This window comes from Nicotiana tabacum, chromosome 11 (genome assembly GCF_000715075.1).
Source record: "Nicotiana tabacum cultivar K326 chromosome 11, ASM71507v2, whole genome shotgun sequence".
In the NCBI taxonomy this organism is placed as follows: domain Eukaryota; kingdom Viridiplantae; phylum Streptophyta; class Magnoliopsida; order Solanales; family Solanaceae; genus Nicotiana; species Nicotiana tabacum.
The window spans coordinates 6277937-6290848 of NC_134090.1; the positions used below are offsets into that span (position 1 = coordinate 6277937).

Genomic DNA, 12912 nt, shown 5'->3' on the forward strand with positions numbered 1-12912 from the left:
AAGAAGATCGGCTAAAATGCAATACATCCAACATATTAAATACTACATTTTTATTTTCATTAATATGTAGAATTACTTTTCATATGCATATATATGAAGAATTTTATCTCTTCTATCTACTAACTTTTGTTAATGTAAAGCAAGAATACAAACAAAGTATTAATTTCTAACATAAAATAATTTAGCGTTTAATTAAGGTATATGAATAATTAATATCAACATAAAATTCTGCACAATATAATACATGTCTGGTTGGCGGTACTAAATTAGTGCATGAATCTGTGTATGATTATATGCGGAATAGAATCATTGCATAACAATCTATCATTGTTAATCTCTGGATTAACAATCACTACATTACTAATTCTTGAATAAACAATCTATGCATTACTAACCCTGCTTAACTTTCTTCTAAGCCAAACAACCCCTTTATTTTTTCCCTATAAAGGGGCTAATTTGGAAAATGGATAAGGGAGCAATAATGAGATATATTACTGCTTAATTAAAGGGAGAAACAGGCAAATAACCACTTCTTATACAGCTAATATAAGACATTATTTTATTCATAGAAAGTTCTGTTTGAATGAGAGCCTTGGTGTAACTGGTAAAATTGATGTCATGTGACTAGGAGGTCACGAGTTCAAACCGTGAAAACAACCTCTTGCAGAAGTGTAGGGTAAGGCTGCGCACGATAGACCCTTATGGTCCGGCCCTTACCCGGACCCCCGCATAGCGGAAGCTTAGTGCACCGGGCTGACCTTTTTTTTAAAATAGAAAGTAAACTGTCTGCCAAACATTCACCAGAACAAAATATTTATCTGAAATCTGCTCTGTATAAGAAGAATAAAGTGTTGCTTTAGACTTTTTATACATAAATATCAAGGATCCAAAGAGACAACAAGCTACATAGCATGACAGGATGAATATCATTTAAGATATTTTTGTTTCTTTTTCTTTTCTAATGTAAGTACGGCTTATGAACTATTTTTCACAGGACTCCAAAATATCAATTAGTCCATTCATCTAGATATCTACAGTATTGAGTTACGCGCGCTCATGTTCTAATATGTCCAGTTGTCGTCTTAGCTCCCTACATCGTCGGGTGACTCTTCCTCCACCATTAACCTCCAGCTATCTCCCTCTCCTATTTCCCACTGTCTTTTCAATTCGAGAATGGTTTTTGATGCAGCAGCAGCAATGGCCGGGTTGTCATCTTCCGCCAGTCTCTACAGACACATATCAAAGTGTTCCATTATCTTTAATGTTAACTGATGTCGATAAGAGAAAATGCAGGTTTCCGTACAAGTACCTGCAACGCTCCCATGCCAGCGTTTCCTAGAGTCCACATTGACGGTGCAGCTGAGAGTGCATTTGCTAATGCTTTCCTACACCATGAAATTTCCCGAGAATTTTTGAAGTGTCTCCGAGTCACAGATTAGATATAAAATGGCAAAGGCTTCTCAACAATTGCAAATAGATGAAAATGATGGATATTGTGAGACATGTAACAAGCATGAAAATTCTAGAGGGCACCGTAAATGTGACATTAGAAACAAGGGTGGTAAAACGCCTTCATCTTCGTATCAAGATGATATTAGACAAAAGAAGTTGGAAGTGCAGTTGATTTCAAGGAGCAGAAACACTAATTTGGGAGCCTCAAGTATTATATATTTGAGGTTTAGTTTCACAGCTTAGACGGGAAAACGAGAATAGAATATCAACAGGGTCTATCATTCATTTCATAGAAATGTCAAAAGAGAGTGAAAAAGCCAACCTCGTATTTACATCAGGAGAACTTGAACACTCAGCAAGCAATGATACACTACTTTTACCATCCATTGCATCAAGATCTATTAGTGTTGCAACCAACAACTCGAGCTGCTCCAATCAGGAAATATACAATAGAAATGAGATATGTAAGAGAGCATAAATACATCAAAGGTCATAGCAACTAATTAGTACTCCCACCGTCCCAATTTATGTGGCACTCTTTCCTTTTTGGTCTGTCCCAGAAAGAATGTCACCTTTCTATATTTAGAAACAATTTAGTTTCAAAATTTTATTTTACCCTTATTCAGATGATTTATGCCCACACAAATGTCTAAGGCTTATTTTAGACCATAAATTTCGAAGTCTTTCTTTCTTTCTTAAAATCCGTGCTAAGTCAAACAGGTTCCACATAAATTGGGACGGAGGGATCAATTTAACTTTTTTAAGTTAGGACCTCTTCTGGATCAGTATAGTCAATTCCATCAGCTTCGGAAAGTGCCGATGCTATATCCCAATAAGCTTCCTGCAGGTGGTAACATACAATTATACATATCGGAAAGATTCATTTTAATCATTGGAACTTCGAAAGTAGACAAAGGCTCAATACCTGGATAGCAGTGATGCGATCAGCAGAAACTTCCCCAGGAAGAAACTCTAGAGTTTTCCCATTCTTCTCAAGTGTAATATGCCTTGTTTTCTCTGAATCTACTGAACTTCTTTTCCTGAACAGAGCAAAGATCAAGTAGGAAGATGAAATGAAGTTTTTATTCAGATAGATTATTTTCTTTCGGTTATTTCTGCAAGGAAATAACTAGATGAACTTACAATTTGCACATTTTGCCCACCATCCTATCATGAATGTTCCTGACAAACTAAAAGACCACAAAACACAAGAAACCATGAAAAAAGAAGAAATATAGAGAAACGAGTGCAGTCACTGATAAAAGCAGAGGAAGTAAATAAATATATCGTCATATAACACATCATATGAAAGACTGAATCCATTTTTTTGCAATAACAGTACCTCCAAAGCCATCAGAGAGTCTTTCATTGCCCGTTGTTTTGCCACAAAATCAGCACGTCTTAAATCAGCCTGATTATTGGGAAAAACAGCTACTTTTAGATTACTTACATTAGCCACCAAATAAATTTTGATGAAGCTATCTATGTGAAAAGCAACGTAAATTTCTAGCAAAGGCAGTGATGCCGCCAACAAGCTACTATCTGCTCTCAATGTTCAGATTCAGTAACAGAAACCAAATCTGCAGGTTGATGAAGATTTTAACTTCTGAATTATCAATGAAAATGCTAAACACAATGCATGACCAATCCATTAATAAACTTATTGAACAGAAGGTGACTTTACAAGGTTGCAGCATTTTACGGTGCACATGTTGTGCTAGTCATTAAACATCACTTCCACACCCAGTTAGGTCCTTTGAGTGCAAAGGGAAGACGCCAGCAAAAACTACAAGCCACCACCAGTAGATAATATCCGACTCATTATGGATATTTTATACTGCTAATCTCTATTGGGCGAAATAAAAGCTGCTATAAATTAGATCTTTGATTACATGTGCCGCTTCTACACATTAGATCTTTGATCGCTATAACCTTTTAGATCTTTGAAGATACTACCCATTTAAACAAAATCTCCCTCTGGTTTATCAATTTTATGATTGGCTTTTTGGCTTTAAATGATGCCTTTTTGAGGATCAAAAAGCTCAAACTGAAGATATTTTAGCAAGGATGATATGTCAAAGAAAAAGTTTTCAACTTCCTTATTTTCCCGAGTACAAAAATATTTAGCTAAGACATTTTCCATAAGAAACTAAGAGAAGATGTTCAAAGATATTCGAGTAAGACAGGAGAAAACTGTGCAACTTGGAACACTGCGTCAAAATTCTAGATAAAGCTAATAAAAATGATAAAAAAGAGCACCTCCAAGGCACCATCGCTCCAGTGTCGATCGGCAGCTTTCTTCAGTCCCGATTGAGCTTTGTTTTTAAGAATCTGTTAAGCACAATTAATAAGCATCCGCGATGACATATCTTATGGTAGATAAGTATATGAACAAACTCTCTTACTGTGGCAACATGATGGATTCTTTCGGCTCTTTTCTTGACATCATGATCAACTTTCTCAGTATCTTCCCGTGCCCGAGCTATTTAAAGAAAAAAAGGTAACCAATCAGACTCTGACAAGTGTATCACCAACATTACACGACAAAAATTATTACCCAACTGCTATTTTCCCTATCTCCTTCACGAATACCACTATACAATATTTCTCTGTATGTGCATTCTATAAGCAGCATTAATCAAAGTACTGAACTTTGGTTCCCAGCAGGAAACCTTTTCCAATTGCAAATAGCCAGTTGAATATGATTCTTTCATCATGTGTCGAAGCTTGAGAACCGAGTGAAGAATTTTACCATCAAGCTTAAGAAACTCTGAACCAAGAAATGCAACATCTTGGCGCGCACGGGCATCCATTCTCATTATTTCCCTGTTAGAAGAAAATAAATTGAGAAGGTATTTTACACGAAGCTAATGTATCATATTTCATTTCATAAAGTAGTTTTCGAAGATGAGTATAGAGCCATTTGGCAATAACTGGAAGTTATGATGACGAAAACTACATATAACTGCAAATGGCTTTCGGCCGACGAGTAGAACAGCTTGAGGTAGCAAACACCAAGCAGACACTTCCTCAATGCGTCACGATCACCAATTACCCGTCAGTGTTCCATTGTTAAATGAATTATAATCTCTCTAAAATTTGCTAGGCAGTCACATAAAGAACATTCAGATTGATATCAAAATCTCTTTTTGAAAAACGAGCAAGTCCTCCTCCTACCTAGGTGGAGGCTCACAAATTATATCCTCATATCTTGACCCCAACTCAAAACTAGAGAAGATTTTTCACAAATTCACAAAAACCAAAAGTAAAAGATAGACAAACTCCAAACATACAGCAAATGACAGAATGCTTTTCTTTTTCACTAATAACCGGGGAAACAAAGAAGAAAAGCCAGTGAAGACAATAATGAAGTTTTTAGACCCCTCTGGAGTGTATAAAGTACTCCCTCTATTCCATTATACGTCACATTATTTCCTTATTAGTTTGTTCCAAAAAGAATAATACTTTTCTATATTTGGAAACAATTTAACTTTAAACTTCCCATTTTATCCTTCATGGAATGCTTTAATAGCCTCAGAAACCTCGTAAAAAAATAAAACCAAAAATTCCAAAAGTGTTTCTTTCTTAACTCTGCACCCAATCAGACACCGCCACATACATTGAAACGAAGGAAGTAATTATAGTAAACTGATGCAAGACTTGAATCAATAATGCACAAAAAGTCAGGCACATAGTGTACCGAGAAAGCAGCACAATATCATTCTTCGCCCTTTCATTCACAAATTTGGCATCGTTGTAAGCAAATTTACAAGCTTCAGCAATTGCCTGACTTGAAGGAATAACTTTCCCAACTGTGATTGCATGATCATCTTCTTGTACACTGCAAAAATACAGTCCAGAGAGGAACTAAATTTACATTAATATCAACACAAGAAAGCCAGTAAGAAACACTATAATAGGGTTTGTATGGAAGGATTTGGAAGAAAAGAGGGGAGAGTAAAGAAGTAGCTGAATTAATAATAGTGCCCAAAATACACCACTGTTCCCTATCCTCTCCTTATCTTCCCTTCCCTATTCAGAAAGAAAGCCTGTGTTAATGCTGTCAAAGATTTGCCAGGGATGAAGGCCAATGATTCTTTTCAGAAGGTTATTGAATTTATTTAAAGATCAAGATTTAGATGAACGTAATATACAAGGGAAATATGGCAAAATCCACATGACGATACTAAAGGTGACCGTCAAGAGATCATAACCAAGGTAACACTGAAGATGAAAGCATCATAGATCATGTGCAGGTGTTTTTGAATTTCCCAATTCTTTGAAGGAACGGCAGTCTAATAATCGAATAAAGAAAAAAGTTCTAGCTTTTACCAACTACAGTGTTACGCCTCACATTATTACATCGATGTTACGCTCCGCAGTAATTTATTACGATGATATAACGCTCTGCAGTAATTTATTACGACGATGTTACGCTCTGCAGTAATTTGTTACGACAATGTTACACCCTGTAGTATTGTACGTTGAATTTGTCATAAGATAATTGACATCAGTTCAAGGACAAGATTGTTTGGAAATTATAAGTATTAGGCAATTTCAAACAAATAATGAGTAAATTCGTGAAGGTGAAAGGGTAAACGAATCAAAGAAGATGAATTTCGTCGAAATTTGACATTTTTGGATAAAATACGGACCGAGCTAAAATACCCGGTATTTATGGACTAGTACCATACAAGGTACCACACGACTATAATAGTAAGATGTATGAGGTATATTAAAAATGAGTAGTATTTTAAGTAGTTTGAGATAATTCTTAATTATGTGGATTATTGGATTAGCGGGGATTAATGAGTTGATTAAGGAATTAAGTGGATGATTTTTGGATAAACCTTATAACCATTTACGTGGCAGCCCATCACTATAATTAATGACTCATGAATTATGTTGCAAAATGACAAAGTTAGGTGAATTTTGGGTGGCTTAGTCATTATGCAAACGGGGCCCACAAATCTTAATTTTAAAGGGCTTTCATATGTCTTTAAGTGAGACACTTACGGATGGAAAATCGAAAACAAGATTCATTTGACTCTTTTACAAAGTGAGATAAAGTAACGTGAGTTAGCTTCAGCAAGCTCATACAAGAACATGTATATACATGTAACGTGAGAATTTTAGCATCTTCAACAAATTCATTTAGTAAGGGACTTATACAGAAAGGCAAAGCCAATAACGAAGGTGAGGGAATTTGGAAATTCATACGAGACTCCATATTATAATAGCAACGGGATTTTGCGATTCTAAGGGAGTACGATACAATCTTTCTCAAGAATATCATACGGAATTTTCCCTGCTCCAGGTATGTTAAGGCTATCCCTCATTTCCTTTTTGGCATGATCCGTACGATACAAACGAAACGAGCAAATATGCAACTTTCACAAATGACTCTATTCATAGAAATACTAGGGATGTCTATATTCTTGATTACCCATGTGAATTATTATTATATCCTCTGTTCATGGGTCTCAGAAAAATACGTATTTGATAAAATTTGTTCGAAAGGCATATTGATTTTATGATATTCGAGAAATCTTATTAACATATTTTTTATGCATTTCATGCATTTATACATGTACATTGACCCATGACCAGAAGGCGTTATATACGCGTATATTGTATGTATATGGGATATGGGAAAAGGTTAAGGCGTTATATACGCACCACCACCTGATCAGCTGGTATACGTTGATGATTTGCCCACAGTGACCGAGATGATATGATGGGATGCCCTCAGAGGCTTGATGATGTTATGAACACATATACCTAAACATGGTATGATATTTATACGCATATGCACGACATTGTAAATATTAATGATGCACAGAGTTATTCAGACATACATGTCGAGTCTTTTACTCCATGTTTTTCTCATGTCTATTGTTTACTGATTTTCATTCCTTACATACTCGGTACATTATTTGTACTGACGTCCCTTTTGCCTGGGGACGATGTGTTTCATGCCCGCAGGTCGCGATAGACAGGTTGAGAGTTCTCCTAGTAGGCTATCAGCTCAGCAGAAGGTGTTTGTGCACTCCACTTGCTCCGGAGTTGCCTATTTGGTCAGTATGATTTGAATATGTATTGATTGGTATGGCAGGGCTCTGTCCCGACCTTTATGATATTTATGTGCTATTAGAGGCTTGTAGACAGATGTCATGTATACGGATATTGGTATGGCCTTTAGGCCAGTACGCCATATTTATAAGTCGGTATATCAAGTTGGGTCACCCTATATTGAGTATTTCCTCATGTTTTATTCTACTTATCTCACGATAGCCTCTCCGGCTCATTTACCTATAATAGTATGATACGAAAGATACGTTATGTTGGTACTCGGTTGAGTAAGGTATCAAGTGCCCGTCGCGGCCCATCGGTTTGGGTCGTGACATACAACATCCTTTTCTATTTTTTTGTACCTAGTGTCTGTATCCTGTCCAATTCTCTATGTACAAATCAATCTTGTGCTATAGCTCAAATCAGACAAAGAAGTATATCCTCAAGTTCAGTATTGAGAATGATCTCATGTCAATATGTTTTTAGCAGCAAAAGATGATTGGTATTATAGCAAGCTACAAGGAGTAGCATCCTCCTCAAATATAAGGAAATGCCTTCCAATTGAAGCCAACATCAAGTTTCTTAATGAATGTTCAGACTTTGATCAACTACTAATAATAGCTTATATTTCATTTGCAAGCAGTTCTTTTCATATTTTTGCTGGTATGTATTGATTGACCATTTGTTGTTAAACCATGCTTACCTAGATATGTTGGAATAATCACCACTGTTTCTGGAAAAATCTTTTGTCTCAGTATCATGTGTTTCTGTTGAGCGACATAACACGGGAGATCCCCTGAAGATGACTCGGTTGCTTAATTTTCCGCACACCTCCCAGAAACCTCTATTAGAAAACTTCAGTCTTGGAATAGGAGAATATCTGTTGTGTTTGCTAAGTTCAATCCCTTGACTGTGGGTGTGAACCTTCGGGTGTTGAGGTGATTTGGCTGAATAATAAATGACTCCATTTGAGGTAGCCATGGTTATCTACAATATCACGCAAGCCACTAGCAAATCTCCTGGCTATATCCGGAGAGGCAGAGAATTATTTAACAAAGCATTAACCAAAAACCTGAAAGCAAAGCAAATTTTAACAGAATAAGATTCTTAGTTTAGACTATAGATAAATGTCTAGTATCGAAATGGTTACTAACGTAAATAAAGACAAAGGTTACTCTACGATGTCCTCGTTGATAGGGTGTACCACAAAACAGATAATCAAATTACAAAATTTTAAGTAATTTTGCATTTCAACTATTGTGGTTTAAAGTGAAATGCATTTAAAATATGGTGCAATAACTTCGTGTGAATTTTTCCATATATTGGAGTTGTAGCTTAAGGAAGGTATTAATGCACTCTCCCCATATCAAATTGTATTTAATCTACTAAATAATGAATTATCACACCATCATGAGAAATAACATTTGACAGTAGTGCACCAAGCCATAATATCTTTTTCTTCTTTGTCTTACAAATCAAAATCAAATGACCAACAATGTCCTTCTTACTCAAACTCGAGTCTGTACTCTATAGAATGATAGAATGTAAGCTTTCCCTCAAGTTATGCTTCGACTAGGCGACTGCTCTTGTTGATACAAATTAAAAGCTCTTTTTACTATACTATAGCAAACTACTTGGATTTTTATACAATAAATTTGGATGCTAGATTAGTCAAATAGTTTTCAATCGTAAATGGCAATCAGGATCACCAAAAAAAGCAACTATGAATGCATAATAACTAGTAACTCCAAAGTACCCTAGACTACACAAATCAGTACTAAAAATTTGACCACAATTGTCTTATGTCCGTTTAGACAAGAGTGGGTTGCTCTAGTGGTGAGCACCCTCCACTTCCAACCAAGAGGTTGTGAGTTCGAGTCACCCCAAGAGCAAGGTGGGGAGTTCCGGGAGGGAGGGAGCCGAGGGCCTATTGGAAACAGCCTCTCTACCCCAGGGTAGGGGTAAGGTCTGCGTACACACTACCCTCCCCAGACCCCACTAGTGGGATTATACTGGGTTGTTGTTGTTATTGTTGTTGTCGTCGTCTTATGTCCGTCAAATCTCCTTTTCTTACCCAAAGACTCAATCACGGGTAAGAAAGCTTTATTTCCCATGTAAGAAACCATTTAAGTACTGATCAGTACCCCTCTGAGCCAATCTATATGCTTTCTCGGGATTTCGAAAAATGTTTGACATGTCATTTCCATCTAACTTTTACAGCTTTTAAGAATTCAAATTCATTAATGTTCTCCATCAAACTAACCTCCTTTTAACCATTACTTTTGTATTTCCTTGAGCTATCTATGCAACACATAAGTGAAAATATCGTTTTAAACTCCGTCTTCAATGAATACTGTCACGTTGAATGAATCTCACCAGTCATCTGTAGAAGTCCATGAAAATGTAGTTATCTATGTTCTTTATTTCTTTACTCTTTTTCTACCAGCAGTTTCTCAAACTCTCTTCACAATTTGCGACACTTCAACTACCTATGTGTTTAAAACTAAGGCAAATACAAAGTGAAATCCTCACAGTTTCAACAACCAAGAAGTACCATTGATGAACATAATGTGGAAACAATAAAGCTGAAATCTTGGAATTTGATAGACACCCGAATGGAAACCAATCAAAATAAAGCTAAACAAGCAGAAAAAAAGCTCAGTTTCAGCAACAAAGAGGTACTGCTTATGAAACATAGTGAGGGGAGAATAATAAAGTTGAAATCTTGGTCTGTGCGGGTGGGAGGTTGCAGGTATCACGTGGATTCAGTTCAGGTGCGCGCAAGCTGGCCTGAACACCACGATTATAAGAAAAAATCTAAAATCTTGGAATTTGATAGACACCCGAATGGAAACCAATCAAAATAAAGCTAAACAAGCAGAAAAAAAGCTCAGTTTCAGCAACAAAGAGGTACTGCTTATGAAACATAGTGAGGGGAGAATAATAAAGTTGAAATCTTGGTCTGTGCGGGTGGGAGGTTGCAGGTATCACGTGGATTCAGTTCAGGTGCGCGCAAGCTGGCCTGAACACCGCGATGATAAGAAAAAATCTAAAATCTTGGAATTTGATAGAAACCCACATGAAACCAATTAAAATAAAGCTAAGCAAGAAGAGAAAGACCTCTGTTTCAGCAACAAAGAGGTACCACTTATGAAAAAAATGAGGTGATAATAATAAAGCTGAAATCTTGGAATTTGATAGACACCCACATGAAACCAATCAAAATAAAGCTAAGCAAGCAGAGAAAAACCTCAGTTTCAGCAACAAAGAGGTACCACTTATGAAACAGAATGAGGTGATAACAATAAAGCTGAAATCTTGGAATTTGATAGACACCCACATGAAACCAATCAAAATAAAGCTAAGCAAGCATAGAAAAACCTCATTTTCAGCAACAAAGAGGCACCACAATTGAAAATAATGAGGTGATAATAATAAAGCTGCAATCTTGGAATTTGATGAACACCTCACATGAAAAAATAAGCAAAGCAACTAGAAAAACTTAATCTTGGAACAAGAAAGATAGATATGAGGGAATTAAGTCAATAACAGTAAAGGAAAAAAGACTTACCTTTGCTAGAGAGTACAGAGAGTAGGAGGGGAAAGGGAGTGGGGTTAGAGGAAGTGGATTTGGCTAAAGGGAAAGAGGGGTCCTTACTGAAATTGGATGTTGTGATTGGTGAAGAAAAGAGTAGACATGCAAAACTGGAGAATTCGTAGCCACAACCATAGCATATGGCCCCTCATTTGCCAACACTACCCAACAAAAGAATATTAACTACTGGGGTATGGACTTGAATAAGACACACACTTGTGCTAATAGAGGTTTATTTATATCAAACTATTGAAGAGAGATTAGCACGTGACTGACACATGAGTATAGTTAGGAAGTTACCACCGACAACAACCCAGTATAAGCTGTTTTCGATAGACCCCTGACTCCCTCCCTTCAAGAATTCTCCACCTTGCTCTTAGATGACTCGAACTCACAACCTCTTGATTGGAAGTGGAGGATACTCACCAGTAGAGAAACTCACTCTTGTCAATAGTTAGGAAGTTAGTTATAACTAATTATAAGATTGGGTATTAAAAAATTAACGGAAGCAGTAAAATTGATTAGCCTAGCTGGTAGTTGTAGTGTATATATACTAGCCACATATCATTGTATTCAGTATGATTTGAGAAAATAATTTCAGCTCAATTTGCTCTCCAAGAGCGTCTTTTCTAGAACCTTCTGGGTCATTTCTCTTCTCTTTTCAACCGAGCTAATCTCAAAATCTTCATTATGATACCAGAGCATTGTTGACATCCAATTTTATCCCTCCTTTCTTCCAAACTATTTCTTTAAGCTTCTAATATTATTAATAATGTAAGAATATTTATTTTACTATTTTTATATTTTTATTATTGTTGTTATCATCATTAGATAATACTATTGTCATTGTTGTTATTATTATTATTATTATTATTATTATTATTATTATTATTACTACTACTTTCATTATTATTACTACTACTATTCCATTCAAAGTTAATCAACCAATAATATGTTTCTTTACAAATAGTGTTCACTGCATTGCATTAATCCTACTCTTATTTGTAATATAATTATTCAAGTGATTTATATATTTGTTGGATGCCCATTTTAAATTAATGGTTATCTACTAAATAGATTTTTATAACATAAATTCATAATTAATTAAACACTAGCAAATTATTTAATATAAATATTTATTACTAGGCATATTAAGATTTAATTACTTATTTCATATTAATAGCTTTGTTATTTTATAATATGGATAAGATTTAAGAAGCCCAAATAAAAGATAAAGAAGAAGGAGATTCGGCCCTTTCTATAGCCCAATACTTTCGTACATATTTCAGCCCCAAAAGCCCAATTATTAGCAGCCCAAACTTATAGAACTCTCTGGATCCTTAATCTCAACTCTTCCCTTTCATCAGACCAACGTTCTTCTTCCTCTTTTGACCAAACGCCAAAATCTTCCGTAACCCAACCTAGAAAATGCTTCGCCATTTTTGGCTTAAATTTCTGCTCCATGCTGCTATCTCTGCCATGGCTTCCAACGTTCAAATTTGAACGGTCAACTTGACTCAAAATTCTATTTTTCTATTCAAAATCCCGTCTAAAACCAAGAACCCTAGAAATCAGCCTATAAATACTCGCCTTTGCAGAGATTTTCGGACATGGTTTTCAGCCGCCGTCTTCCCTCAAAACCTCACGGTTGTTAACGCCTCCTAACTCTAAACTCTGTTTGAAGCTGCTGCCTTTCTCTTTAAACAAAAAGAATCAGGCGTCTCTATCCTCTTTAAGTCTAAGTTAGCGGGTTCAAGGTCGGAGTTCCATAGTGCACCTAAGATCCCCGCCTC

At 36.0% G+C, this 12912-nt stretch overlaps 1 protein-coding gene across 2 annotated transcripts; it reads right to left on the reverse strand.

The window, feature by feature from the left end:
• Positions 1–813: 813 nt before the first annotated feature.
• On the reverse strand, positions 814–11330 carry LOC107817892 (senescence-associated protein SPA15, chloroplastic). Of its 2 annotated transcripts, none has more exons than XM_016643785.2 (13): positions 11096–11330; positions 8228–8596; positions 5153–5293; positions 4205–4278; positions 3858–3934; positions 3712–3783; positions 2795–2863; positions 2596–2642; positions 2378–2492; positions 2225–2293; positions 1775–1878; positions 1310–1385; positions 814–1226 (listed from the first exon to the last, which is right to left on the reverse strand). In XM_016643785.2, the coding sequence occupies exons 2-13, from the start codon at positions 8503–8505 to the stop codon at positions 1083–1085; spliced, it is 1266 nt and encodes a 421-aa protein (XP_016499271.1). In that variant the 5' UTR covers positions 8506–8596; positions 11096–11330; the 3' UTR covers positions 814–1082. The 2 variants fall into 2 exon arrangements, with proteins under 2 accessions (XP_016499271.1, XP_075080824.1); XM_075224723.1 differs by lacking the exon at positions 11096–11330 and adding an exon at positions 10906–11078.
• Positions 11331–12912: the final 1582 nt, after the last annotated feature.

Coding starts and splice junctions, on each gene's coding strand:
- LOC107817892 (XM_016643785.2), bottom strand. CDS start 8,505: ATGGCTACCTCAAATGGAGTCATTTATTATTCAGCCAAATCACCTCAA. Junction 3,784..3,857: donor GAATCCATCATGTTGCCACA/GTAAGAGAGTTT, acceptor TGTGCTTAACAG/ATTCTTAAAAACAAAGCTCA. Junction 2,864..3,711: donor GGAGCGATGGTGCCTTGGAG/GTGCTCTTTTTT, acceptor CCCAATAATCAG/GCTGATTTAAGACGTGCTGA.